General features: G+C 60.2%; 1 protein-coding gene across 2 annotated transcripts; it reads right to left on the reverse strand.

The window, feature by feature from the left end:
* Positions 1-26468, reverse strand: CBARP (CACN subunit beta associated regulatory protein). Of its 2 annotated transcripts, none has more exons than XM_084614532.1 (10): positions 26356-26468; positions 16306-16378; positions 11064-11209; positions 9480-9541; positions 8533-8698; positions 7327-7501; positions 6929-7081; positions 5815-6022; positions 4880-5063; positions 1-3338 (listed from the first exon to the last, which is right to left on the reverse strand). In XM_084614532.1, the coding sequence occupies exons 2-10, from the start codon at positions 16351-16353 to the stop codon at positions 2210-2212; spliced, it is 2271 nt and encodes a 756-aa protein (XP_084470658.1). In that variant the 5' UTR covers positions 16354-16378; positions 26356-26468; the 3' UTR covers positions 1-2209. The 2 variants fall into 2 exon arrangements, with proteins under 2 accessions (XP_084470658.1, XP_084470659.1); XM_084614533.1 differs by lacking the exon at positions 26356-26468 and adding an exon at positions 16880-16996.
* Between the last annotated feature and the right edge of the window lie 321 nt (positions 26469-26789).

Here is a 26789-nt window from a genome sequence, read left to right on the forward strand (position 1 = left end):
AACTCTCGACACTTGGTCTTTATAGGTTGAAAAAGGCAGAGTTGTGGTTTCATGTTAGTGCTTTGGACAGACTCTGCAGAGGAACGACCCAGCCTCTTTGATCACATGCAAATGTCGAAGCGCAGCCAGGAACGGGGGTGACAAGAGCACCAAGATGGGGGGGGAGGGCAGGATACGAATGTGGCTGGCATCTCCTCCCCGACACCCCACCCTGCCCCTCCCCCTCCCCTGCGCTGACCGAGTCTTTCGGATAACAAAGCTTTTTGCTTCTCATCCTTTGATACGTGAACAAAACCCTATAAAAAGCGGAACCTGCCCCCCCATGGAGCAGCAAATCCATCCAGTTCTATAAAAATCAATAAATAATAAATAAAGCCCATCACTTTGCTCCCTGGGGGAGAACTGGGGGGAGCCAGGTTTGGGGGGAGAGCAGTTCAAGGAGAAGCAGGAGGGGGGGTGTTGGCTTTCCAGGTATAAAGTTGTTGGGGGGAGAAGGGGAGTTAGGAGATCTGACTCCCCCTTTGCCCCATCTTGCCACCAGCCCCACAAGGCATGCTAGATCTAGGCCCTTCTCCCACTTGGGCCCAGTAATATAGGGAAGGAGAAAGGAGGAGCCAGTTAGTTTTTTGGGGGATGGGGAGCAAGCATTTCCCCCCCCCCCGGGAAACTGATACCTGGGGATAGGCTCCAGTTCCAGGCCATCCCAGGAGCCGCCCCGCCCCATGGCACTGTGTGAGTGTCCATCCCACCCTCAATTTGGCACCTGGAGAATGAGATTTTTCTAGCAGCAGTTGCTGAAGGGCCTGTCCAGTTGGAAGCCTCAGCTTCTCCCCGCTTCCCGACCCAGGGGACGCAGCCCGGGGCAGATACTCATTCCAGCCGGGGCTCTGGTTACCCTCTGTATGGGGGTACCGGAGGCAGAGCTGCGGAGCAAGGCTCCTTCAGCCTCACTCCTCACTGGTTTTGGTGCGGTCCCCCCTCTTGCCCCTCCCTGCCAGGCCCTTGGCCTGGTTCAGTCTCAGTCCCAGGAGGGAAGTGAGTGACACCTGCCACCATCTCCTGCTGGCCCCTTGATTCTGCTTGGGACCTGGCCTCCCATCCAACTGCCCCACTGCTCCTTCCTCCCCTTTGGACCATCATCTCCTGGGCCCCCTCTCTAGCTGCTCCATGTACCCCCTGTCCCGTAGGTCCCAGCACCAGAGCTTCAAGCCAAGAGCCCATGAGCCCTGCCCTGGGTCGAGATGTCCCCAGGGTGGGAAGAGGGAAGTAACTGGCACAAGGGGGCAGCAGCTTTCTCAGGCCTCAAACCTCCCCCACCCCCCTAATGCGTTGCTGCCCCCAGCAATGCCTCCCTCCGGGAGAAACTTTGGAGCTGCCCTCCCCCTCCTTCAGTGGCCCAGCACCGCGGATCCCAGCCCCGATCCCTTCTTTGCGAGGACGATTCCGGACAGAGACGTTATTGCTTGTAAAAAATCAGAGAGAGAGAGAGGAGGGTGGGGGGGCGTGGGGTGTGCAGGGGAGGGGGCCATGCCCCAGGAATGGGGGGGAGGGGGGTGTCATATGTGCTACACAGCTCTACGGTGTGAGGTAAGAGTTTGGGGGGTTATTAGTACAAGTCCCTTAAAATCAACCTCCTGGCCGTGGAAGAGTCGCCTGCTTTGGCAAACACTCCTTGCCTCTGTAACAACCCCTTCCGGCTGCCAGGCCTGCATGGGGCCAGGGGCTGCTTCACAGGGGATCCCCCCCAGGGCCCCGCCCTTGTGACAGGTGTGCCTGGGTGGATCTGTGCCCCCTGGAACCCACCCACATTGCAGGTGGGTCTGGGAGGATCTGTGCCCCCCTGGACCCTGTGGCGGGTACATCTGGGTGGATCTGTGCCCCCCTGGATCCCGCCCACGGGCGGGTACCTCTGTACAGATCTGCGCCCTTCAAAGCCCTTGAATGCAATGGGTACATCCAAGTAGACCCCCCACTCCAGACTCAAACAGGGCGGGCTGAGCCTGCCCTCTGCCCTGGACCGTTCCAAGGCGACAGGAACGTCCAGGCGGAGCCCGATCCCCTCGAACCGGGCGCGTCTGTCCGGGCAGATCCACACCCCCCTGCCGCCGTTCGAATGCCCTGAACGTGCTGGCAGTGCCAGCTGTGGAAGGGGTTGAAGCCCTGAAGCCTGACTCAGTGGATGAGTGAGCTCGGTCTGCTCTCCCGCCCCCTAGACGGGGCTGTGGTCGGGAGAGGCCACGGCCACCAGACGCTCCGGACTCTCTCTCGATTTTCTCAAGTGCCCGTACAGCCTGTCCTCGAGCCCCCCCATGATCTTGTCCATCAGCTCAGCCCCTAGGGGCTGGGGCCCACAGTTTGGGCCCTGGCCATCGCCAGGGCAATCTTCGTCGTAGGGATCGGAAGCCAGCTTGAGGTCGCCAGCCAGTTCGGGCGGCTCCTCCTCAATCACCTGGATCTTGGCGTCGGCGTCGGGCACGGCAGAGCCGTTCCCGGCCTCGCCCGCCGCCTCGGTGCTGGCGACGCGGGGCCGGGTGCCGTGGTAGCGGCTGTCCGGAGGGTAGCTGAGGCTGCCTCCCCGGCGCAGCGGGGTCCGGTGGCGCTCCAGGGCAGGGGGGTAGCGCACACCGGGGTCGCTGTGCTGCTTGGAACGCTGCCACTGCTTGCGCAGGTGGGTGCGGGAGCGGTGCTTGGCACGCAGGGGCGAGTCGTCGAACTGCGGGTCGTGACGGACGAAGGCGTTGAAGAGGGCGTCCGTCTTCTCGTCGATGCTGTAGTCCCGCCGGGGCAGCGCATCCCGGGCTAGGAAGATCTGCCCATAGGGGGACCGGGCCAGGGGGCTGTGGGGCAGCGGCCCCCCCACCGCCCCCTCTTCCTCCTCCTCTTCCTCGGGCTCGTGCCCCTCAAAGCTCTCAAAGATGGTGCCCTTGCGTCCGGCGCTGGTGAAACAGATGCGCTTCTCCGAGGCCGTCTGGCCCTTGGGATGCCCGTCCTCACCCGCCCGGCTCGGCGCCTCAATGGAGGCGTAGCCACTGTCCATCTGCAGCAGCTTGCGTGTGCCCGGCTCTGCTTCCGCGCTCTCCTGCCTGGGCCGGGCCCACGGCCACTCGTCCAGGCCCTCGGCTTCCTCCAGGGAAGAGGGGAAGGCGGGGGCGCCACCCCCGGCCGAGCAGACACCGTCGCCCCCGTCGCTGCGCACGGAGTCCCGGTCGTTGCTCTGCTCGGACGAGGCGCACCGCTCCAGGGAGGCCCGCAGGCTCCAGATGTCGTGGTAGATGGTCTGCTGCTCCGTGCTGGGCGCCCTGGGGACGCTGCCCCCGCCCGCCTCTGCTGGCTCTAACCTGGGGGCAGAACCCACGAATGTTATAGCACCGGCAGGGCAGAGGGGCTGCCCTGGGAAGCAGCACGCAGACGCTGGGCCAGCATTGGGCTGGCACCAACTCTGCACCGGCCTGGCGCCTTACGGAGACATTTTCATTTCTTACCATCCAACTGCAAGTCCTTGCAAGCAGAAATTCCCACCCCTCTTGGTCCCCACACACCCACTGCCAGCCCCCTTTCCCTCTGTCCTGATCCCCATCTCCCCCCACCCCGCCTTCCCCCCTCAGCATCCCCAGCTCCCTTCCCTTTCTGACCCTGCTGCCCCGTCCAGGCCTAGGCAGAGGGTAAAGGTTGCCCTGGGTATCTCTCCAGCTGACCCTGAGGCTTAGGTGCAGCAGGAGATGGCCCCAATCCCACGACTGTTCTGGCCACGCTGGGGCGGGACTGGCTCTCCGCTACGCAGCTCCATGTGCCAACATTTAGCCGGGCAAAGGGAGTGACTGTCTCTGCCCTGCTTGGCCCTGATGGCACTAAGAGCACCAGGGGGCAGTCACCCAGGGGGAGGGGCTGGATGAGCCCCTCTGCCCCAGCAAGACAGGGCTTGGGGTGGGTGTCCGGCTCCAACCTCCTGCTGCCCCCCCTGTGCTGGCCAGGGTCCCTTTCCTTGCCAAGCCCATTCCCCTGCCCTGCACCTCCCAAGCAGCTGCTGCCCCAGAGCTGTTGAGGGAGAATTCCAGGGCTCCCTGGGTGGATTGGGGGCCTCACCGCCAGACCTACAGAGGGCCTGTCGTGGGGCGACACTGGCCCTTGAAGCAATAAGAGGCCAGTGCACCTGTGACTGATAAGCCCCCTCCCAGCCGCTGCAGGTGGGCCAAGCAAAGGAGGAGGCGGGCCTGGGCAGATGGGAGGAGCCCAGCAAAGGGGTAGACGTCCGGCAGAGGGGCTGGCCTGCTGCCCAGCCCCAAGAGCTGCAGAACCAGAGCCAGGGGGCTGGCAAGGAGTCATGAGATTGGCCACTCTGCGGGAGATGGGCTGGAGGAGGGGGCGGGAGGTGCTGAGAGGAACAGGACAAGGGCAGAGAGGAACAGGACACCGAGCGCTGAGGGACACCCAGGTGAGGGAACCTGGAAGTGATGGCCCTGGAGCAGGGGTGTGGAAAATCGAGGTATCTTCCGCTGCTTTACTGTGCGACCTGGGAGGGCGGTTTTACCGTGAGCACCCTCCAGACAATTGGACATGCCTGTGAATAAAATATGCCCAGGGTGCAACTTTGCATGGGACATTGAGAGACTGAGTGCTTGTTATGGCTGAAATGAGGGGAAACTGAGGCAGGTGCTCCTGTCATGCCAGAGGGTGCCTGAAGTGGGGGGGGGAGCCCTGTGACAAGGCCCTTCCAAAGGGGAGTGTGAATGTGGCTGAAATCTCTCTCCACCTATGACCTGGTTTCCTGGGGGTGGGAATGTCCCCTTCATTGACATCTGGGAATGAGACAACCCATCCCACCCCCTGGCCTTGTGCCCTGACCCAGCCATCCCTATCCCCTCTATCTACTGAAAAATACCTGCCGAGAGAGGGTGGGGGGCTGGAGGGGGATGGCAGGAAGGGCCCAGCCATGGGGCGGAAGGCTATGTCGTCTGTCCGGGCAATGTACTGGATAATGCCAGTCTGATGGGCGTCTCTGTCCTCCTGCTCCATGCTCTCGCTCGCCGCCCGCTGCCTCTGGAACTGACGCCGCTTGGGTGAGCCTGAAAGGCAGGCAAAGGCAAGGGGGGGATGTTAGGGGGGAGCGCCAGGAGAGGGGGGGCTGAGGCGGTGGGGATGTCATTACAAGGCAAAATGGGCTCTGGGTCATTTTTGCTGCGTTCGCTGGCCATTTCCAGGGATCACCTCACTGCTCTAATCCTACTGCCCCTACCCCGAGCACCTCCCATGGCAAATATGGGGTTCCCGCCCTGGGCATGCTGGGTAACAGACCCCGCCCAGGCTAACCGCTCTGACCCCTCTGGACAGGCTGATCTCCTCCGGCTTGTTCACTGGCCTTCACTAATGCGGCAGGGACCCAGCTGGGGCAGATCAGAACTGGCCTCCGTGGAGCCTCGGCGGATTTACACCTGCTGAAGATCTGGCCCGTGTCTGACAGGTCACAGGGGGCGAGACCCACCTTGCTCTCCCCAGGGCCCCGGCGAGGCTGTGGGGTCCACTCCCGACGGCGGAGGTGGCCTTAGACAGAACCACCTGGCAGTGACCTGGAGACGTTCCCACGGGGCCCCAGGGGATGGGAGCTGGGCAGACGGGCACATGGGGCACAGAAGCGAGCCCCCCTGCCGCTGGGTCCGCCGGCCCCTGTGTCTGGCAGCTGCCTGGGAGAAGCTAAAGGCTCAGTGGGGCCCCTGAGTTTGGATTCAACCGGATGGGGGATGGGCGGCCCCACCTCCTGGGTCCAGGACTGACCCTCCCTCCCACGAGGATTTGCGGGGGTGGGGGTGGGGCACCTACCTCTGGTTTCCAGGCTGGATGCCCGCTGGTTGCTCTCAATCTTCCACTTCTTGATCTTGAAGTAGGGGCTGGTGCCCTCGAGGCTGGCGTGACGCCGCAGGCGGGTGAAGAACTGCAGCACGGTGCCCTGGGCAGGGGGTGGCGGGGGCTCCCCGGGTCCGGTGCTGCCTGCGCCCGTGCCTTTCCCACTCCTGGCGGCCCCTTCAAACTGGGAGCGGGGGAAGGGGAGGGCCAGAGGGAGGGGGAGGAGTGACTCCTGGGGGTGGGTGCCGCAGAGAGCGATTGGAGGCGACGGGGCGGCAAGGAGCCAGGCACGGCACAGCGGACACGCACAATGCCAGGGCTGCCTGCCGGCCGGCCGGCCAACCATGAACAATGCCCTCAGAGCTCGCGCCTGCCCCATCCTGCTCCCAGAGCGCGCTGGGCACAAGACCCTGCCACCCCGCATGGGCCTACAGAGGGGAGTGGGAGGCAGAGCCCATATTGGTCTATTCCCAGCTCCCCTCAGCGCCAGCAAAAGGCTCTTAGGTCACCATGCTACGGAGCGAGGGTCCCCCAGTGTGACGGGGGGGGGGGGCATACACTGCAATAAAGACTGGGACAGTCCCACAACATTCAGGCTGCGTGGGAGGGGGCTACCCCAACTAAAGCCCCTGACTCCCAAAGACCATCAAAGTGCTTAACTCTGTACCTAACTATAGAAATGCAGCCACCTCTGGGGAGGGAGGGGGCCAGGCAGGGCCCAGCACAACAGGCAGGAGGAGGAGGGAGCTGGCCAAGGGCTCCCCCTCATGGGGCCTGAGGGGCATTGGCTTTTCCTGGGCTGGTTCCACACTCGCCCCCTTCCCTGTTCTGCAGCTGGGACAGGGAAGAGTTGAGCTCGACCTGCCTGGGATCCGCAGCCGAGGGGAGTGGCACCCGGTGCTTGGCCTGCTAAGTCACCCCTCCAGGGCACGCTGAGTCTGTGTGGGGTGCAAAGGGGCTGAGAGAGTCCCCACCCCCACCACTTCCAACCTCCTGCCCCCACTCCCCCTGCCATTCACTCCCCCCTGCTCCCCCAGCACCCACGGGTGCTGTGATCTCTCTCCCAGTCCATGGGGGGCGGGGGACTCACCGAAGGGCTCTCCCCAGAGGAGGAGGAGATGGATGGGCTGGCTTCGGCAAAACTGGTGTCCACGGTGGAGTTGTAGGTGTCACCAGGCAGGGCGGAACTGGGGCACATGGTGTGGGCGGTCAGGGCTGTCTGGGGCAGGGTGTCCCCCGGGGGCTGTGGGATGGAGACACAGAGAAACCACTGAGGGGTGAGAGGGCAGAAGCTGGGGTGGGACTGGCCTGTCATTGCCTCCAAGGTGCCTCCTACCCCATGACAGGAGAGGCTGTCTCTGCCCCCAGAGCTCCCCGTCTCCTTCCCCCACCGGGAGGGCTCTCACTGCCCCTAGAGCCCCCCTCCTGCCCCCTGGGAGGGGCAGTCTCTGCCCCCGGGGGCGAGTGCTGGCCCCAGCCCCGGCTCACCTGGAAGATGGCGAGGCTGGGCTTGGCCGGGGGCAGACGGGGCGACATGGCCAGGCTGTTCTCGGTCGACTCGCACTCGTGGATGGTGATGATCCTCAGGGCGGGCGGCGGGACGTGGAGGTGGGTCAGCCGGGCGTTCTTGAGATGGTGGAAATCCCCCTCGGTCAGCGTGTACCTGCCACGGGGGGCACCAGGTGATGGGGAGTCGCCAGAGCCAGCCCCCTGCTCCCAACGCTACCCGCAGCCCCCCGGGCCTACTACTCCACATGCAGGACCCTCCCCATGATCCATCCTCCTGACGCCAGCCCAGGGCCCAACCTGAGGCGCCTGCCCAGCCTCGTCCCTCGTCGGCCCAGCTCCTCAGCCTGCCCCACGGAGCCGGGGCATGGGCTGAGCCATCCAGCTAGGCGATAGACTCACGCCCACGTTGCAGGGGGCACTGGGTCAGTGCCCATCTGGGGGCCCTGCACTTCCTCCCCTGCCCTGCCCCGTACCGCCCCCACATACCCTTCCCTCACCCCAACCCTGACCCATAGTCCCCCACCCCCTTACCCCAAACCTGACCCATAACCCACCCTTTCCACTCCTCCCGTTCCCCATCCCCCACCCCAACCCTGACCCATAGTCCCCCACCCCCTCACCCCAACCCTGACACATAGTCCCCCACCCCCTTACCCCAAACCTGACCCATAACCCACCCTTTCCACTCCTCCCGTTCCCCATCCCCCACCCCAACCCTGACCCATAGTCCCCCACCCCCTCACCCCAACCCTGACACATAGTCCCCCACCCCCTTACCCCAAACCTGACCCATAACCCACCCTTTCCACTCCTCCCGTTCCCCATTCCCCCACCCCAACCCTGACCCATAGTCCCCCACCCCCTTACCCATAACCCACCCTTTCCACTCCTCCCATTCCCCATTCCCCCACCCCAACCCTGACCCATAGTCCCCCACTCCCTTACCCCAAACCTGACCCATATCCCACCCCTTCCATTCCTCCCCTCCCCTCCCCATCCCATCCCCCCCACCTTTCCCTCACCCCCAACCCTGACCCATATTCCCACACTCCTTCCTCCCACGCCCATACCCCCACACCCCCTTACCCCAAACTGGACCCAAATCATTCACTCCTGCCCTCCCCCCAGCCTTTACCCCCTCCCTCTCCCCGCTGCACCCCTCTGCCCCTCCCCCCCTTCCCATACCTCCTCCCCTTCTCCTGGGTCTTCTTGCTCTGCTCGAAGAGCGCGGCCTCGTTAAAGGAGACCCGGCGCCCGGTGGAGGAGCTGGACGAGAGGAAACGCTCCGTCTCCACATCCCGGTAGCTGGAGGCCGACAGGCAGTCGGGGTCGTCCACCTTGATGGTGATCTCTGTGCAGACGGGGGAGCAGAAGTTCAGCCCCCCATCTCACCAGGCAGGGGGGTGGTGGGGGAACCCCCTCTGGTGGGCACAGGGCCGGCTGGTTCAGCAGCCTGGCAGCTCCGCGGCTGTGGGGCAGTGGGATGTAGAGAAAAAGGGGGCGAGAGCCTGGCAGCCCCCGACCCACAGGGCTGAAGCAGCACAAGCCAGTGCCAACTGCTGGGAGGCTGGTGTGTGACACCAGCCCCTGGGCTGAGATTCGGCAAACTTGCTCCACCCAGGGGCGTTCAGGGAGCCCGTAGGCCAGCGCCCTCAGGCCCCAGCCAGCCGCTGGAGGGGACAGGCTCAGGGTCTCCTGCCCCTGGCTATGGAAGCCGGCAGGGGGCTGGGCAGAGCCCAGCCGATATGTGTGCCCGGTCCGGCCCTTCCCAGCAGGGGGCACTGCTCCACCGTGGCGGGTATTTAGTAACAGCGCCAGGCAGCTGAGTGGAGTGAACAGCCCCCATGGCTTGGCCCCGGTGGCGGGGCTGCAGGGGGAGGCATGAAGCACCCCAGCAACTTTCAGGTGGCAGCTCCTGGGGCTCCCCCACCCCAGTCCTTCAGTGCCATGGATAGGGGCAGCCAAAGCCCCCTTCACCCCGTCTCCCCCGCAGTGAACAGCAGGTATATTTACACGTGATGGGGGTTGAGATGTAGGGAAACGGTCTCCATGACAACGCATAGCCAGCCCTAGCGACCATCTCCATGGGCAGGGCTGGGGCTGGCCGGGCTCGGGGGCTGGGGGGCACTCACCTTGCGGAGGCTGAGAGTCATCCAGGTACGTGGTGTTGGTTTTCTCAGGGTCATCACTGGCTCTGCAAAGGGAGAGGGAGAGACAGACGCATGGGGAGGGACAGAGAGATGGACAGAGGGAGCAGGGCCCGGAGAGGGGAGGGAGCAAAGGATGGATGGAAAGGAGAGATGGGTTATTCTCAGTGTCCCTCACCCCGCAGGCCAGTGGTGCAAGGGGCTGCTTAGCCACGCAGGTCCCTCCAATCACGCCCCCCCCCACCATGCACACACAGGCAGGGAGCCAGACACCGGGCCACATGCCCCGTTGGCAGGGGAGTGGGTGCTGGTTTATGCACAGTCACAGACTGGTGCCCTCAGTACAGCTCCCACGCCAGTCTCCAGGGCACATCCGTGCTCTCACACCTGTGCCATATATCGCACGCCCCCACACCTGTGCCAGTCCATTCAGCTCACACCCCAACACCTCTGCTGGTCCATACCATGTGCAAAAACACCACCAGCCCGCCCAGTGCACACCTACCCCATTGCCGGTCTGCACAACACCCCCAAACTGGTCCATTTCGGCACACACCTGGCATGCTCATTCCACCCCACAGCAGGCCGTAGAATGTGCTGGTCCGTACATTGCAAACACATTCCGGTCTGTAGGGCACACACCCCGACACCGGCCCATATGGCACACACCCACACACATACTCCAGTCTACACAGGCATTATGTACACATCTCCATGCACGGGGTCTTGGGACTGGATTCTGGACTCCAGCTGTCCCTGGGAGGGGAGGGGGAAGCTATTCTGGGGCATCTCACTTTGGTAGCCCTGGGGGTCTCTCATCCCAGGAGCCAGTGGGAGATTTCAGGCCTTTGCTAAGGGATTTAATCTGTATTAGGAAAACCCAGTTGTCTCTGGGATGGCTGTGGACCATGGGAACTGGGCTGGTACAGGGCATGGCGCAGAGCTGCGGGCAGGGACTGGGTGGATGCAGGGAACTGGGGTGCTGGGCTGGGTACAGGGCGCATGCATGGGGGTGCAGGGTCAGGTGCAGAGCCGGCTGAGGGGCAGAGCGGAAACACAGGAGGCACCTGGATTGGGGACTGGATGCAGTGCAGGTGTATGGGTCCAGGATGCTAGGCTGGGTGTAGGGGATGAGAGTTGAGGTCAGTGCAGGGGCACAAGGGTGCCAACTTGGGTGCAGCGACAGGCTCTGGGCTCAATGGACAGCTCAGCATGGGCCTTGGCTTCAAGCCGTTGGCAGCTGGGAGAGGCGCTTTCTCCGTCTCTCCGACTCAGAGGCCAGGGCTGTTTGTCACTGGGCGAAATGGAGCTGCTAATCAAGGGAATTAAATTCTTCTACTCCACTGGCATCTCCGCAGCCATGGTGGATCCTGATCATAAGCCCCTTCGTTCGCACTGTTTTATGGTAATGCTGTTGCTGAACTCAGATGTCTGGACCATATGGGACCCCTGCTACCGAGCTCCCAGCTATGCCAGCCCCGGCCTCTCCCAGCAGGGGCATTGTAGGGACCGAGGCAGACGGGCTCCGGGGGTTGTGGGTGGTGCAGCGCTTGGCAGAGCCCCCCCTACCTGGAGTGCCTGCGGTCCGTCTCGCAGCACCGGCGGCAGACAATCAGGATCCCGGACAGCAGGACCAAGGTCCCTCCGATGAAGATGGAGAGCAGCACGAGGAGCAGCACATACCCATCTTGCGTGTTCACCTCGCCGGGCACTGTCTGTGGGCAGAGCAGACTGAGCTACGGGGCCCGTGCACTCCCACCGGCGGTGCGGGGCAGCCCTGCACAGGGGCTTTCCCTTGGGCTCAGGCAGGCGCCTCCCCAATGGCTGCATGGTAAAGGCATTCACAGGCTTGGGGCACGCGAGGGTAGGAGGGCCCACGCTCTGACAGCTGGCACAGACAGCTCCTCACCCCCCTCCCAGCTGGCCAGCAGTGGGCCCTCGTGAAACATGCCTGTGGCACGAGCCGATGGCAGCGTGCATGAAGGGGACTCCTGGGGGCAGCCGGGAAGGCAGAGCAGAGGCCCATCTCTGGCAGTGTGCAGTCCTCGCTGGCCGTGCATGAACCATTGTGCATTGAGCTGCTTACGGGAGGCATCTCTTCCTCCCCCAGGGACTTGGAGGCTGGTTTATCCCCCATACTGAGAAAGCTGATGCTCCTGCATCAGGAAAGCCCCAGTTTGCTCCACCACCTTCCCCCGCGGAACCTGGCATGTTTGCTCCATAGAGCGATGGCTGCTATTTTCCAGGGGTCTCATCCACTGATCCCCGCTCCCAGGTGCCAAAGTCTCCCCCCGCCACCGGACTGCAGCCAGGACACTCCTAGGAAACAGTGACTCCTCCCTGGCCAGAGTCTCACCCCAGCCACGAACCTGGCAGCCCTCACTTGACCTGACTTCACCCCGATGATCCCTACTGACCTCCCTTTACTCCTTGGCCCCCATGTGCCCTCCTGGGAACGGAGTCTGACTGGACCTCACCTGGGATGAAATTCCCTCCCATATCCTCTGGAACCAGCCAAGGACATGCATGCACGGAGGGCAGGCAGCATGCAATGGGGTGGGGAGGGGAGGGGAGGGGCACGGACTCTGGGTAGGCCCTTCAGTAGCCCCTGCCAGCCTGTGCAGGGAGAGGCGAGAACTCAGCTATCCTGACTCCCAGCCCCTTGCTGTAACCACTAGATCACACTCTCCCAGCAGAGTGGGGGAACAGAACCCAGGAGTCCTGCATCCCAGAGCATGGCCATTAACCCTTAGTCCAAACTTAGGAGGCAGGAGAGGGCACGGGGGCTGCCCCCCGGTTTAGCCCATCCCTGCTGGGTGGATCAGCTGGGGCATCTCTCACTGGACGGAAGTGACAGCTGAGGTGTGGGGGGTGGGAAAAGGGGGAGTGCTGGGGCTGTCAGGGGAGGGGAGGCCAAGGGGGCGGGGGAGAGGAATGTAACGTTGAATTGGTCTGGTGACAGGGGAGCCTTTGCCATGGCAACGCATCGGGATGTCAGGAGGAAATCAAAATCATGTGACTTATTTTTTAATTCAGCTGGAAAACGGAACGATAACCGGCTCCAGCCAGAGCCCCAGCCGCGTGCCCTCTGCCCCCGGGAGCCACCCCTCTGGGCCAAGGGCACTGGGTGGCAGCGGGGAGGGGAGCCCGGGGTGGGTGGGACAGTGACCGAATCCCAGTGCTCTCCACGCAGCAGCAGGATCAACCAGCTGAGGGTGACCCGGGCTATTCCTCTTCTTTTTCCTACCCTGACATTTGAGGGTTTCACTGCTGCCCGGGCGGGACTCTGAGCAAGCTGGGCCAGGCTTAGCTTTAAATCAGCCGCCCCGGTGCAAGGGAGAATCTTGGGGGTACCCGGAATCACACACGGTATGGGGGAGGGGACCCTGGCCTCCTGCCAGCCAGTCTGAGGCTCCAGTCCTGCCCTGGTGGAGACGAACAAAGGCATGATGGGATATTCACCCACCCCTCCCTTCCCCACACCCCCATCTGTGTATCCATCCACCCCTCCCTTCCCCACACCCCCATCTCTGTATCCATCCCTCTATCCCCACACACCCATCTATCCTTCCACCCCTCCCTTCCCCACACCCCCATCTGTGTATCCATCCACCCCCCCTTCCCCACACCCCCATCTCTGTATCCATCCCTCTATCCCCACACACCCATCTATCCATCCACCCCTCCCTTCCCCCACACCCCCATCTGTGTATCCATCCCTCTATCCCCACACACCCATCTATCCTTCCACCCCTCCCTTCCCCACACCCCCATCTGTGTATCCATCCACCCCCCCTTCCCCACACCCCCATCTCTGTATCCATCCCTCTATCCCCACACACCCATCTATCCATCCACCCCTCCCTTCCCCAACACCCCCATCTGTGTATCCATCCCTCTATCCCCACACACCCATCTATCCTTCCACCCCTCCCTTCCCCAACACCCCCATCTGTGTATCCATCCCTCTATCCCCACACACCCATCTATCCTTCCACCCCTCCCTTCCCCACACCCCCATCTGTGTATCCATCCCTCTATCCCCACACACCCATCTATCCATCCACCCCTCCCTTCCCCACACCCCCATCTCTGTATCCATCCCTCTATCCCCACACACCCATCTATCCTTCCACCCCTCCCTTCTCCAACACACCCATCTGTGTATCCATCCACCCCTCCCCCATTCTGTGTATCCATCCCTCTATCCCCACACACACCCATCTATCCATCCATCCCTCACTTCCCCAACACACCCATCTGTGTATCCATCCACACCTTCCTCCCCCTGCATCTGTGTATCCAGGCACCACTCCCTCCCCGACACCCCCATCTATCCACCCCTCCCATCCGCCCCACACCCATCTATCCATCCATCGGCCACATACTCACCCCTCCCTCCCTCTCTCGGTCTGTCCCTGCCCCCACATACCAACCCCTCCCTCCCTCGGTCCATCCCTCCCCACACATACCAACCCACCCACCCATCCATCCGTCGTGATACACACGCATCTATCTAGCTAAGCTCTGGGCACCCATCTGGGCCCAGCCCTCATCCGTGGCTCCCGCAGAGTCATCTCCCCAGGGCCCAGCGGGAAGGTGGATGACTCATGCACTTTGCTTGCTAGCTCTTAGACTCCCTGCTGTAGTCACTGAGCAGATGTCCACTGCTGAGTGGGCGGCTGCTGCCATGGCTGCCCTGGTGTCTTACGGCCTCTGGCTCCCTCTCCCACTCGCCTGGCCCTGGGTATCTTCACCCCCATCATCTCTCTCTCCTCTGGCTTGTCTTGCACTCCTCCCCCTGAGTCTCTGTCACGGGCAGAGTCTGGCCTCTCCTCCCTCTCTCCCAGGACAGTCAGTGACCTCAGTACCACGTGCCACCCTCCTCCTAATCTGGCTGCATGAAGTCTTCCTGCCCTGGAAATACCCGCTTGCAGGTGGCGTTCTGTGCTGGGTGGGAGCTGCTGTGTGACATGACACAGGCAGCCCAAGTGGCTTTCTCCGGCTTGCTCTGATGTCATGGCAGGGTAGTGCCCGATACCCTGAGGGGTGGGCTAGCCCTGGAGAGGGAGGGGTGGAAAAACCCCAGGGGCTCCAGCTGGATACAAATCATTGGGGCTCCCCTTTCCGCCCCCCACCCCAAGAGCTGAGCTGGGGCCGGACTCCTGCATAAACTGGAATAGTCCCCTCATCTGGAGACCCCTGGCGGCTCCCTTGACTAACAATCATGTAAGACAGACAGGTCAGGGTGAATCCGGAGTGACCCCACTAAAATCATCGAAGTCAATCTGGATTTACTCTGGTTGAAGAACAGGATCTGGTCCCCGTGAGCACAGACCGATTATTAGCCACAGAGCAGGTGTAGAATGCCCGATGTGGGGTGTTTCCATTTGCACTGTGACTTTGTGACTCAGCAGAGCTGACAAAACCATGCACAGAATCAATCCCTCCCCTGATCCCAGCCTTGGGGGTCTGTAAACCATTGTGGCGGCATCAGAGGGATGACCCTTTATCAGAGCGATGACCGAAGTAGCCTAGGATGGAAGGTAGAAGGCCCAGCCCTGCAGTCCTTTCACCAGCAACCTCCATTGATTGTGGGATGTACCTGGGTGAGGTACTGTGGGTGAGGGTGAGGGGGCTTTAAGCTTATTTTCCTCTTTACCTAAGCATCAGGCCAAGGTGCAAGTGGGATTAACAGCAGGTACCAGAAGCAGGTATAGATTGCCCCAGCTTGGTGGTATGAGGGACGGCGTCCCTAGCCTCTGTTTGTAGAAGCTGGGAATGAGCGATGGGATGGATCACTTGCTGATTCCCTGCTCTGTTCATTCCCTCTGGGGCACCTGGCATTGGCCACTGTGGGAAGACAGGACACTGGGCGAGATGGACCTTTGGTCTGACCCAGTGTGGCCACCTTTATGAGGCTGAATCAGGGCCTTGGTAAAGTCAGGGGGAGTTTTGCTATTGTGTTCTATGGATAGAGGGACATAGGAACTGCACCTGGCTAGACAGATGGACAGAATTCCACCTCTTGGCCACTCCCATCTGGTAGGACAATACCCAGGGCATCACAGAAAGGCCCTCACTTCTCATAATGCATTAGGCCAATTGTGACAGTGTTGCTTGTGGGGGGGTTAAAGGGCTTCCTGATCCCTGTGAACAAATACCTAGCCAAGGCCCTGGAGCATGAACATTGATCCCCATTCGGTGGCCTAGCTGCTGATGTTCGTATTGATCACCAAGTGACCTGGCCCTGTTTTCAAAATCCTGCCAGAGTGTTTGACTTGCTGACCCCCAGAGGAAGGGGTGTGTCTATCACGGATGGGGAAGCTTTGTTAAATGACCTGTCCCTTTCCCCCACCCCACCCCCCAAAGAATTATATCGGTGGGTACCAAAGCTCCCAGGCTGCAGCTTCCCCTGGCCTTTTCTCTCTCACTGCACTCAGACCCACACCCTGAGCAGCTGGCCCCACTTCACACCACCCAGAACAGCAAGAGAGTGATTTCCAAGCAGCAGGTGCGTCTCATTGGGGACAGGTGCTGTGGGATAATCTGCTGGGATGTCCATGGGAAGATCCGTCTCCCCCCTATTCCTGAGAACAAGGGGAAGATCCCCTCCAGCTTCCTGAGCAGAAAATCTTCCCAGGAGGTGCAGGGAAGGGAAAGACATGGATCTCAAACAGCCTCAAACCTGGATCTCCTGCCTGGGAAGGAGGCAGGTGCAAAGACTCACATGGGGCAGGCAGGGTGCCCGAGGGCAAGGGGCCAGGAGTGATGGGGGGGGGATCCAGCTCCCCCCCCTTGGGGCACTTACCGTTGTGCTCTCAGTCGTGTTGTCCCATGCAGTCAAGTCATTGCTCATGGTCTGTCCCAGCTGGAAAGTCCTCCTGGAACCCGGAAGAGAAAGGCAAAAATGACACCCCGAGAACAAAAGAATGAAAAACCCGCACGTGGAGGCGAGAAGTGAAGGGGAAGCGCTGGGGCTGGGCTGGGCTGGGCTGGGCTAGGCTAGGCTGGACAGGTCCGGTCCGGTCCGGTCCGTCCTCCTCCCGCCTCGCTTCGGATCTGATCCCGGTTCACCACCCCGTTCACACGGGCTGGGGCGGCAGCACCAACCGCGGGTGGGCTCGGATGCTGCCTGCGTCCAGCCCCCGCCCCATCGCACACACACCGTCTCCTCCCTTCCCAATCCCTGCACTTCCTCGCGGCTAATGCCTGCCCAGGTAAATCGAATTAGAAAAGGGAGGAAGAAGCGGACCCAAGGCGGATCGTCCGGAGGCTGGTAGGAGTCAGGGGGCTCCTAACACAGGGGTGTGATGGGCTCGGGGTCCCCCCCGCCCGCCCCTTTCTCACTCTGGTTCCCTGCCCCCCCCATCAGTTCCTCTTGCCTGCTCCAGCGCGCCGGGGGCTCTGCTCATCCTCTGCCCGGCAGGGAAGCCGCCAGCCCCTCTGCTCTGCAGGTTGCTGCTGCGCAGACACCGGCTCCCCCTCGCCTCCAGCCCCGGGGAATGAAGCGTCCCCTCCCCACGCGGCTCCATGAGCTCACCCGCCCACCCAGCCGCTGCAAGCCGAGAGCCTGACTCGAGCCCACGCGTGAAAGTGACTCGGGCGGGGGGGTGCTCCCAGCTCAGCGCGGCTGGATCGCTTGTGGGGAGGGGTACAACCGGGCCCTAAGGCAAGGCGGGGGGGCCGGGCTGGAGGGGGGGCACAGTGCTGGGTTGGAGGGGGGGTGTGGACCGGGAGGGAGGGATGAATGGATGGTGTCTATATGGGGATGGATAGCTAGGGGAGGGAGGGGTGTGTGGATGGCGATGAATGGGTGGGGGACATAGGGGGATGAATGGATCCGGGGAAAGCTGCCCCCTGCAGGGATGACGCCCTGGCCCATTCACGGTCTCCCACTCTGTCATGGCTCCTCCCCAGGAGCCATCTGCCCTGTGGAGGGAGAGGAGACGCAGCCTCTCCCTAGTGAGTCCCCAGCACGGAACAGCAGTTCCTTGAGTCAGTCTCACTCACTGATCCTGGGGCCACCGTTCCCCTTTTGGGATGGGAGCTAGACGTGCCATGGAGAGCAGGTCGGTGGGGCCACCCCCCCCTCCCAGAGCTGGGGCAGAGCCCAGGAGTCCTGATACAGCCCCCTGCGCCAACCACTAGACCACCTGGCTGCCTCTCTTTTGCATGGGGCATACCAAGTTTTCCAGTGCTCTTTCACCTTCCAGCCCCACACTGTCCCCACACAAACGGCAGCCTCCACATCCCGGGCCTGAATGATCAAAGGTTAAGATGAGTCACATGGTGAGGTCACCTCCTTATGCACACGCAAACACAAACTCCCTCTCCCATCTTGTCTGCACTTGGCTTTTTGCACCCCAGTCAGCCTCCCTTCCAGTTGCAACAGCCTCAGGAGAAGCCCTCCAGTAGACGAGGTGCCCGCATTTGAAACAGCCTGGCAACAGCCCCAACAGCTGCCCCCGGAACCCTCTCTTCAGGAGGGGGTCCCCCCAACGCTGCCATGAGCAAAGCTGAAACAGTAGGTGATTGGAGAACCTCTCCAGCCATCTCTCATCAGGGGCTCAGAAGGGAAAGAACCGGATGGCTCAGGGTAGGGGTGATGGTCCATGGAGTTTTCATTCTCAGGGGCCCTGGCTTACTGCCATCCCGGCTCAAGTGGCAGTGTAAGGGAAAGGTGTTCAGGGGGCCCAGCTAGGAGAGGAAAACTGTCCGTGTGCTTCAGGTACTGGCTTCCTTAGGTGGGGCTGGGTTTGATTCCCACCGGTTCTGCGTGACCGTGGGAGAGTTACTGAATCTCTCTGGGCCTTAGCTGCCCTCCTGTAAAATGAGGCTAAACGAGCCCTTTGTCTAGACGCTGTGTGCGTACAGCACCTACCGCCGTAGGGTCTCCGGGAATACTAACGAAATAATGGGGCTGTGAGGTCTCCAAAGCCCCCACGGCAAGTAGCACTAAGTGGCAGCTGGACTCCACCTTCTGGGTCACAGCTGGGGCTGTGGGTCAGCGGTTTAGGCTGCCTCTCTGGAAAGTCACCCTCCAGTGCAGCTAGCCCGGCTCCTCTGGCTTGCTCTGCAACTGGTTAAAGGGAAGCTGGCTCCTGGCTTTCACTGCCCTAGCTGTCACCGCGGAGACGTTCATGGGCAGTGTTTTAGCCACCACCCACGGGCGTCTCCCAAGCCCGCATCCAATGTTAGGGAAGAGCTTTGCAGCTAATTGCTGAGGGGTGGCTTCTGAAGAGAACTAGACAACATTTCAGAAGGGGGAGGGATACTGTAGCTTTCACTGCTGCCACTTTACTGTGATCTTGTCCATTCTCATAAGCTAAGTAGAATCAGGCCTGTTGAGATCTGGAAGAGGAGACCTGTAGAGGAGAAACACAGGAGCCTGTTCTCCTACTGTAGCTTGTAATTAGCTTCAGTGGATGTTGCTTGTGTCCTAGAGTGAAGCAGAGGAAGGGAGTGGTGGGGGTGACTCAGTACCAATAAGCAGTGCCCTTCTTTGAGTCAGTGGGATATTGGTGCCCTCTTTAGGACCAGATTGGAAACGAAGATGTCCTGATTGCTCAGGGTTATTAAAGACTTAGTGGTGCTTTCCACAAGCACCGGGGCGAGAGAACCTGGCTCAGTGGTTGCAATTACATTCTGCCTCCCTAGCTCCTTGAAAGCAGATGTATAGTGTTGTGTGCTGTTAACGTTGTAATCCAGAGCAGGCTGCATTTCAGTGCATGAGCAGAGCCTGGCCCTGTTAAACTCCTGAGCATGCTGCAATGTTAATGTTATCTCTGGGATACTTGGCGGGTGTGGGACTTGAGGGGGGTATTTAGATGCCTGCTGTAAGGCAAGGATTGGATTGGATTTTGGATGTTAAAATACAGAAGTGTGTACCTGAGCCTTCCTCTCTAGAGAGAGCTGTCTTCTAACTATCAGCGCAGGCTTGAAAGTGGGCTTGGAACTCCCTCTCCCTGGGGCCGTGGGTCTGTTTCATCTGCCACGTGGCCTGTTGCCAGGGACAGGAGTTTTCAAACCGCGGGGCGTTCTCCCCCCATCTCTGCTCTCCTCTGGTGACGGTCGGGGCTATTTGAAAATCCATTTGAAATCAGATCAGGAATAAAATATTAATTGAGCAGGTGACACTGGTTTCCCTCACATCTTTTGTGTGTCCTGTCTACCGGGACGGACTCTCTCGGAGTGTCTGTGAAGCACCTGGGACAACAGGGTCCCCATCGTGGGTGGGCCTCCATGTGTTGCTGTCATACAAATAGTAACAGTTAAAGAAGCAGGCCTCTGATTTCACGTAGCGCCAGATTGGGATTCTCAGCCACAGAGGCCTTTACCTCTGAAGGTCCCGGGTTCACTCCCCTAGGACGACTCCGTCATTGCACAGATGTTTAGGAACAGCTGAGCCAGCTAGGCTGAGGTCCTGTCTCACGGACAATCAGGGAAGTTTCAGAAGAAGTTATGCACCTGTCTGTGTGCCGCTATGTGCAACAGGGAGAAAAGGCCTTCCCGACCCAATGTCAGTTTCTATCTTTGCTACTTATCTGGTCTTTGTTACTATCACACCCGTGCATTTCCCCATCTCTTCCCAACCCCTCACAAGGTAGGCCAGTGTTATTATCCCCATTGTACAGATGGGGAAACCAAGGCACAAAGAGGCTAAGAGACTTGTCCTGGGTCACGCATGGCACCTGTGGCAGAGCCAGGAATTGAACTGGGCTTCCCACAGCCTAGACTGGTGCTCTAGCCACTGGACCAACCTTTCTTCCACTAGCTGCTCTACTGTCAGGGGGTGGGGTGAGAGAAGGGGTTGAGATGGGCACCCCTCCTACCTCCCTTCCTCCACCCCCCCATGCATAGATGAGAGCACTCGCCCTGGAAGGGGGAGCATGCAGGAGGGGTGCCCATGAAGATGGCAGCAGCGTAACGAGTGAAACAGCACCACTCTCTTAGCCAAGCGGTGCCACCAGCCAGGCGCTGACGCCAGCGATGGACCATCCTGGGGGGTGGCTGCTGTGCATCAGGGTCTGGCCTCTGAGCCTCTTGAGACCAGCCCCAGTGCAGGAGGCCCCAGATCAGGGACTCTGCTCCTTCTGCTCCGTCCCTGCCTGGAGATGCACCCTGAGCCTAGCTCAGCAAGTTCCTCCCCTGCTCCCAGGAGGGAGATCCCAGCTGCCTCCCTCTCCCAGCTCTGAAAGCTGTTTCAAACTGCCCCGTATCATCATCCTGGTCAGTGCCAGGAGCTTCCAAGGGCAGGGTGGAGGGCTTGTGCCAGTGGGAGCTTTTGCTCACTGCACCCCTTTGTCCATACTCCCTTGGTACCCCCAGCACAGGGCTCTAGATTCTTGGGCGAGGGGCTGGCTGCCCTCCCATCCAACCCGGGGCTCCAGGCAACATAGTACTGAGTGGGGTCGGGGAGACTTGGGCTTTCAGATTGCGATGGAGAATAAGATTCCCACCCACCCCCGGAGTCCCCAGAACCCTGGGATCCCCAGCGAAACGGAAAAGAGGAGGAGCTGGAGATCAGGGGCTGGAAAGAAAGGAAGAGAACAGAATGGAGGGAGAGGGAAGGGTGAGGAGGGGACAGCAAAGCCAGCCCTATGGAGCATGGCTAGGACAAGGCCTCCCTGCCTCAACTGGCCTGAGGTCACCCCTGCCCAGGACATCTTGAGCTGGTGCCAAGCTCCCACCCCAATCCTAATGGCAGCTGGGTCTGGGCTGGCCTGCCCCCCACTCCTCCTTGCAAGGGGGCAGCTGGGGAAGGGCCTGGGGGCTGTTGTGACCAGGGAGGTGAAGGCCGATGAGAAGAATGTTGGGCCTGTTTCCCCGCATCATGGAGGAATTTCGTCTCCATGGTGACATAAAGGGGGAACAAGGCCGCCATTGTCTTGGCCCGAGCGCCGCAAGGAGACAGGCTCCTGGGCTGGCGCCGCCCGGGAAATGTTTGGCCCCAGATGAAAGGGGCCCGGGCGGGGAGGCGTGGCGATGCCGCGGCAGGCGGGCAAGAGGCCGCTTCACACTTGGTGGAAACCCAGGCCCCAGTCGACGCTGCCTGCTGCAGGACCCGGGGGGAGAAAGGAAGAGCTGGTGGGGCAAGAAGGGAGGAGGCTGGGCTGGGCCCACCAGGCCTTTAGTGAGCTAATGGCTGCTGTCCCCTACAAGCTGGGCTCTGGGGAACCCTTGATGCGAAGCAGGGCTGGGCCTGGTTAGCGCTTGGGCAGGGGATCGTCAGAGACACGCCAGGAGCAGTCGCTCCTCTCTCAGCCAGTGCTGCGTTCGGGGGTGCAGCGCTGCAGAGAGTGGGGTGGATGACCCACCCGGGGAGTTCTCCCCTTGCGGGCAGGGCTGACCCTAATGCCCCAGCGCAGTGCTCGGGGGCACTGTCCTGCAGGGAAGGCTGTAGGCCACGCCCTGAGGGAGGGCTCTTTCCTCTGAGTTGACCCCCCTGGCATTAGGGGGTGCTGTGCTGTGGGGGAGGGGGTTGCAGGGGACTCAGTAGGAGTCTATGGACCCCAATGTCATTTGGATGATACATAAAACAGGCTCTGGCCATCTCGTTCTCACTGTATGGTTTTAACAAGCTCATCACCAGGGTATTGGGGCATCAAAGCATCTTTCCCCCCTCCCCGGCACCGCCCCCCCGACTGCTGCGTCTGCATAGGCAGCCTGAAGCAGGGAAGGCCGCCAAGACTGGCTCCAAGGTGGGTCAGGGGATACATTGCCTGTCTGGACACCCTGGGGCTGGCTGAGCAAACCCCAAGTCCCTCCAGCATATCCCAGCTCCAGGCATATCCATGCCGAGGGCTAGAGGGAGCTGCAGGAATGCGAGGAGGAGGAGGGGGCAGGAGGAATGAAGGAGTCCGGCAATGCTAAGCAAGGAGCCCTGGTGCTTACTGACTGGAAGGGTTCTTGGTTTCCAGTGGCTGGCAAGGTTCGGGTATATTTGGCAACAGGCTCTCCCTGCAAACTGCCATCAGCTCTGAGCTTCCATGAAGACAGCATCAGTGGCCGGCACCCCTCTTTCAAAGGGGACCTCGCCCCAGGGCTCTGGCCACTCGTGGTAATTAAATATCCCTCCCCACCCCCTTCCAATGCTTCTTGGGTGTTAACCACAGCGTCCTGCCTGAACCCTACTCCTCTCAGTCCCCCTCCAGGTAGACCCAGTATCCTTCGGACAGAGGGTCTTCCAGTTCCTGACCCAAACTGCTGTGGAGCTGTGTTGTCCATGAACGCCCAGCCTGCTTGTGGCTGTCTCCAATTCCAGCCAAGGATCCAGTAGCTCTTATCAGGCAGTGGCTCTCCAAGAGCTTTATGAAGGAGGTCAGTATCGCTACCCCCATTTTACAGGTGGGAAAACTGAGGCACGGAGCGGGGAAGTGACTTGCCCAAGGTTACCCAACTGGCCAGTGGCAGAGCCCATGACTCCAGCCTTTTGGTTGTTCCTATTGGGCTGAGGCCAGCTGGTGAGAGATGAGGCAGATTGAGCGTGGAGAGGAAGTTGTGGCCCTGGTGCTGGACTAAGACTCTGGAGATGTGGGTTCAGTTCCTACCCTCTGCACTTGTGGGAAATTCACTTACTCACTCCTTGCCTCGGTTTCCCCACCTATGAAATGGGGATAATTCTGTCTAGTCTATTGAGCATGTCAGCCCTTCAGGGCAGGGACTATGTCTCAAAACATTGTCCATACAGCTCCTAGCCACAGTTAGAGGCTACCATCGTGCAGATGATAATAATCCCATGCTGGGGCCTTCGTACACACCCACCATCTCTCTCCAAGGCCAGCCCAGGTTTTGATAAACAGAAGTAAACATGTCAAGTTGGGCTGTATCTGCCGTGGGAGCATCCTGCCAGTCAGGCAGCTGGCGCTGTTTGATTCCCTACAATCCGCCCCCGCCAGCACCTTGGACGGCTTCCTCGGCCAGCCTACAAACCCTGTTACACGCACAGAGCGCCGTGTATGCAGCAAGCCAGCTGCTACCTCAGTTGGGCTCTCTGGGGACTGCATGGCAGCTGGGGTCTGGCTTCCAAGGGGCTTGGCTGAACAAACCTAACTCCCCATCACCTTCAGGGGAAGCCAGAAATAGGAGCATCAGTGCCACCTGTGTGAGACAGGTCTCCAGAACTAGGCCAATCCCCAGCAATGTGGCGTCAGAGGAGAGATGCAAGGCTAGTGAGTTTGGGGTCTGCCTGTCATGGGTGGATCTATCCACCTACCTACTCCCATAGTCTGGGTAGCTCAGTGCTCATGTGCCCCATACCTCCATTGTAACTCAGACCCCAAAGCTCCCCATGTCTGGCAGCAGGGAGGCAATTCATAGCCTGCCCCCACTCCACAATGGGGCCAGAAGGGAGGCCTGTGCCAGCCTCAGGGAACTGACCCCCCTTATGAGGTGGGGGAGGAGAGCCTTCCTTCACTCCAGAGGCTGATTCTCCTGTCCTGTCTGCCTCTGAGACTGTTCTGGTGAGGGTGGAAGATTCCTCACTTCCTGTCCAGAGGCATCACACACTAGCGGGGGTGTGAACTAACCTCAACTGTGGATAGATCAAAGGGGAAAGCAAAGTCACAGACATGCAAATGTGCACACACTCATACCCACGCACCCGCCTTCATGCCAGGGGGCTGATCCTGCCAGCTCTGGGCCATCATGTGCCATCAGCCATGTTGCAACCGGGGTTGCTTGGTCTGGTAGGAGAGCTGTGCGCAAGGCTTAAAAGGAGCAAAATTCCTTCCTGAGAAGGTGAGCATGGATGTCGGCAGGAGGGGTGTGTAAAGGAGCAGGGTGTGTGCGCTTGTGCACACGGGTGTGTGGTGTGAGTGACCGTCAGAAAAGGGACATAACATGCATGCGTGTCTGGATGTAAGCATATGTTTATGTGTATGGTGTGTCTGCAATATGCGTGCATGCTAAGTGTAATATGCCGGCAGATCTGTGTGTGTCCCTCTGAGTGTATTGTGTTAATGTGTGTAACACGAATGCATAACTGTGTCTGTGGCCTTCAGCGCGTACTGTGAGATTGTGTGTGTGTAGTGATTCTCTGCATATTGTGGGTGATACGCATGCAGATCTGTGTGCATATGTCCCTCTGTCTGCACCTGTGTATGTATTCCTCTGTGGGCAGGTTCCTTTCTGTGTTAGCAAATGAATCCAACAAATACAAATCTGGTGGGGGTTTTTTTTGTTTTTTTTTAACATTATGATTCCTGCTTGGTTTTTACTTGACATTTCGTATTTCTCTCCAGCTGGGAGAGAAAAATCGAGGTCAGCTGACAGGGTGGATATAGGCTAAGAGGTATTTGCTGTTTTTTGTTTCAACCAGACAAAAATAACCGATAATACTAATAAGGAAAGGGGTGGACAGACTCCTGTCACAGACCATTAAAAATAATAAACTGCTGTTAGCATCATGGCCCAAAAGAAAGCCATCTCGCCTCCCCAGGGGCAGAATTCAGAAATAGCATCTCGCTCAGAGCAGGGAGGGGGGATAAGAAGAAGCTCATGCTGAGGGGGGCTGAGAGCCATTGAACCAAACCGTAAACCCTTTATAGGATGGAAACCACATGAAGCCAGGGGGTGCAGAAGCCCCCCTCATTCCAGCACCTATGTTCAGCCCCCCTCCCTGCTCCGCTGCTTCCTTTGTACTCATGCTTTCAGCAGATAGTTCAACATCCTATCACCCGAAGTCAAAAATCAATTGTGAAAGGATGGGGCAGCTGGGCTGCCTTCTTGTCTCCCCACACCTCTTTCAAAGAGGTAATATTTGAAAGCAAGGCAGCTTCCCACCCCCACCCCTCCCGGCTCGCCCCAGCCCCCGCACGACCCCTGGAGGTTTTTTCCCCCCCCCCCCCTACACAAAAGTGATCAACTCCCATCTCTCTCTCTCACCCCCACACACGGATGTGACTGCATCCCCCACACAGAGGGCCAGGAGTAATACGATCAGCTGATCAGAATCGTAATCCATTAATTCTCCCAGCCAGGCTCTATCTTTTGACTGGGGCTTGGAGGGGTTTTTTGTGGCGGTGGTTTTTGTTTTTGTTTTTTGTTTTCTCCCTCTTTTAAATGTATGAGCATAAGGGATGGCTCGCCCGCTGCCTGTTCGAAGGATGAAGATGATGATGGCGGGCGGCCGTGGTTTCACCCAGCACTCCTGCATCTCGGTGAAAACACCCAGACCTCACTCGCCCTGGGTCCCGGGGCTGGAAGCAGCCTGCGGAACAGACACACGCAGCCCGCCTCTCTGCTGCGCCCGACAAACTCCAGCGGCTTCATCCGCCCCTGGCTGCTATTTCTCGCCCCGGTCACACGCTGGGTTGCTCCCTGGCCACCCCCCGCTCCCTGGCGATCGGTCCAAAGGCGCCTTTCTGCTTTGCCGGGCGGCTGGCAAGCACACCCGGCCCGAGCGCTGTTCGCCACTTTCACCTGCCCGCATTCCCTGGTGTGCCCGGAAATCGGATTCATTTGTGGAGCCCTCTCCGCATCGCTCTGACGGGGGCGAGCAGCCGCTCCCCCCCCCCTTTTCGGGTCACCCTCAAGTCCGATCAAGCTTTTAAAAACAACGCGATCGGCAGAAGGAATGGCCATGCAGCGCCCCCGGACCCCCCCCCTCTGTAAAGAACCACTTTTCTGTCTGGTCGGCCCCCCCCGAACACGCGCTCCGAGATCACGCATGCAGGTCCTCAGCCAGGCACCTGATCCGCGCCAGAGGGGACCCTGCTGCCTTTCCGTTTCTTGTTAACTCTTCTTTCGCCCCCGGCAAGCGCCCGAGGGTTGAAAGAGAGAGAGAGAAATGACAGCCCCGAGGCTTCTCTGCCTGGGTCGGAATCGGGGCTGGGGCGCGGGGCAGGGGGGCACTCACCTAATTGCAACGCGGGGGCTCCATGTACGGGGGGAACCAATGAGCTCCCAACGATCTCCAGCACCTTAATTTTGATTGAAAAGCCAGAGGATTTATGAATGAAACGGGTTCCGCCCACCTCTGAGGGGGGCGGGGGGGAGTCACGTGATGGAACGCTCATACAAGAGCCGCGGGAGGGTGAAGGGGGGGGGGGATGCTGAAAGCATTGCACATCATGGGGGGGGGTGTAAAAGACTTTCCCCCCCCGCAATATATAGTCCAACCGTTCTGCAAAAGAACCTGCCTAGAATAAGGGATGTTCTGCATCTTCCCTAACAATCCAGGCTGCCCAGCTGTATAAACCATGGTCCCCCCTCCCTCACCCCAGCACGACTCCACTCCAAGGGAGGCTCAGAGCCAGGGTACCGCTACACTACAAAAAAACCACCCCATGA

The sequence above is a fragment of the Lepidochelys olivacea genome (genome assembly GCF_965140295.1).
Source record: "Lepidochelys olivacea isolate rLepOli2 genome assembly, chromosome: 25".
Classification (NCBI taxonomy): Eukaryota; Metazoa; Chordata; order Testudines; family Cheloniidae; genus Lepidochelys; species Lepidochelys olivacea.

Bases quoted from the DNA above. Each gene is read 5' to 3' on its own strand.
- CBARP (XM_084614532.1), bottom strand. From the start codon at position 16,353: ATGAGCAATGACTTGACTGCATGGGACAACACGACTGAGAGCACAACG. The intron at 7,502-8,532 runs GTATGGGAAGGG...CCCCCGTGGCAG, and splicing joins ACCCAGGAGAAGGGGAGGAG to GTACACGCTGACCGAGGGGG. The intron at 5,064-5,814 runs GTAGGTGCCCCA...CCTGCCTTTCAG, and splicing joins ATCCAGCCTGGAAACCAGAG to GCTCACCCAAGCGGCGTCAG.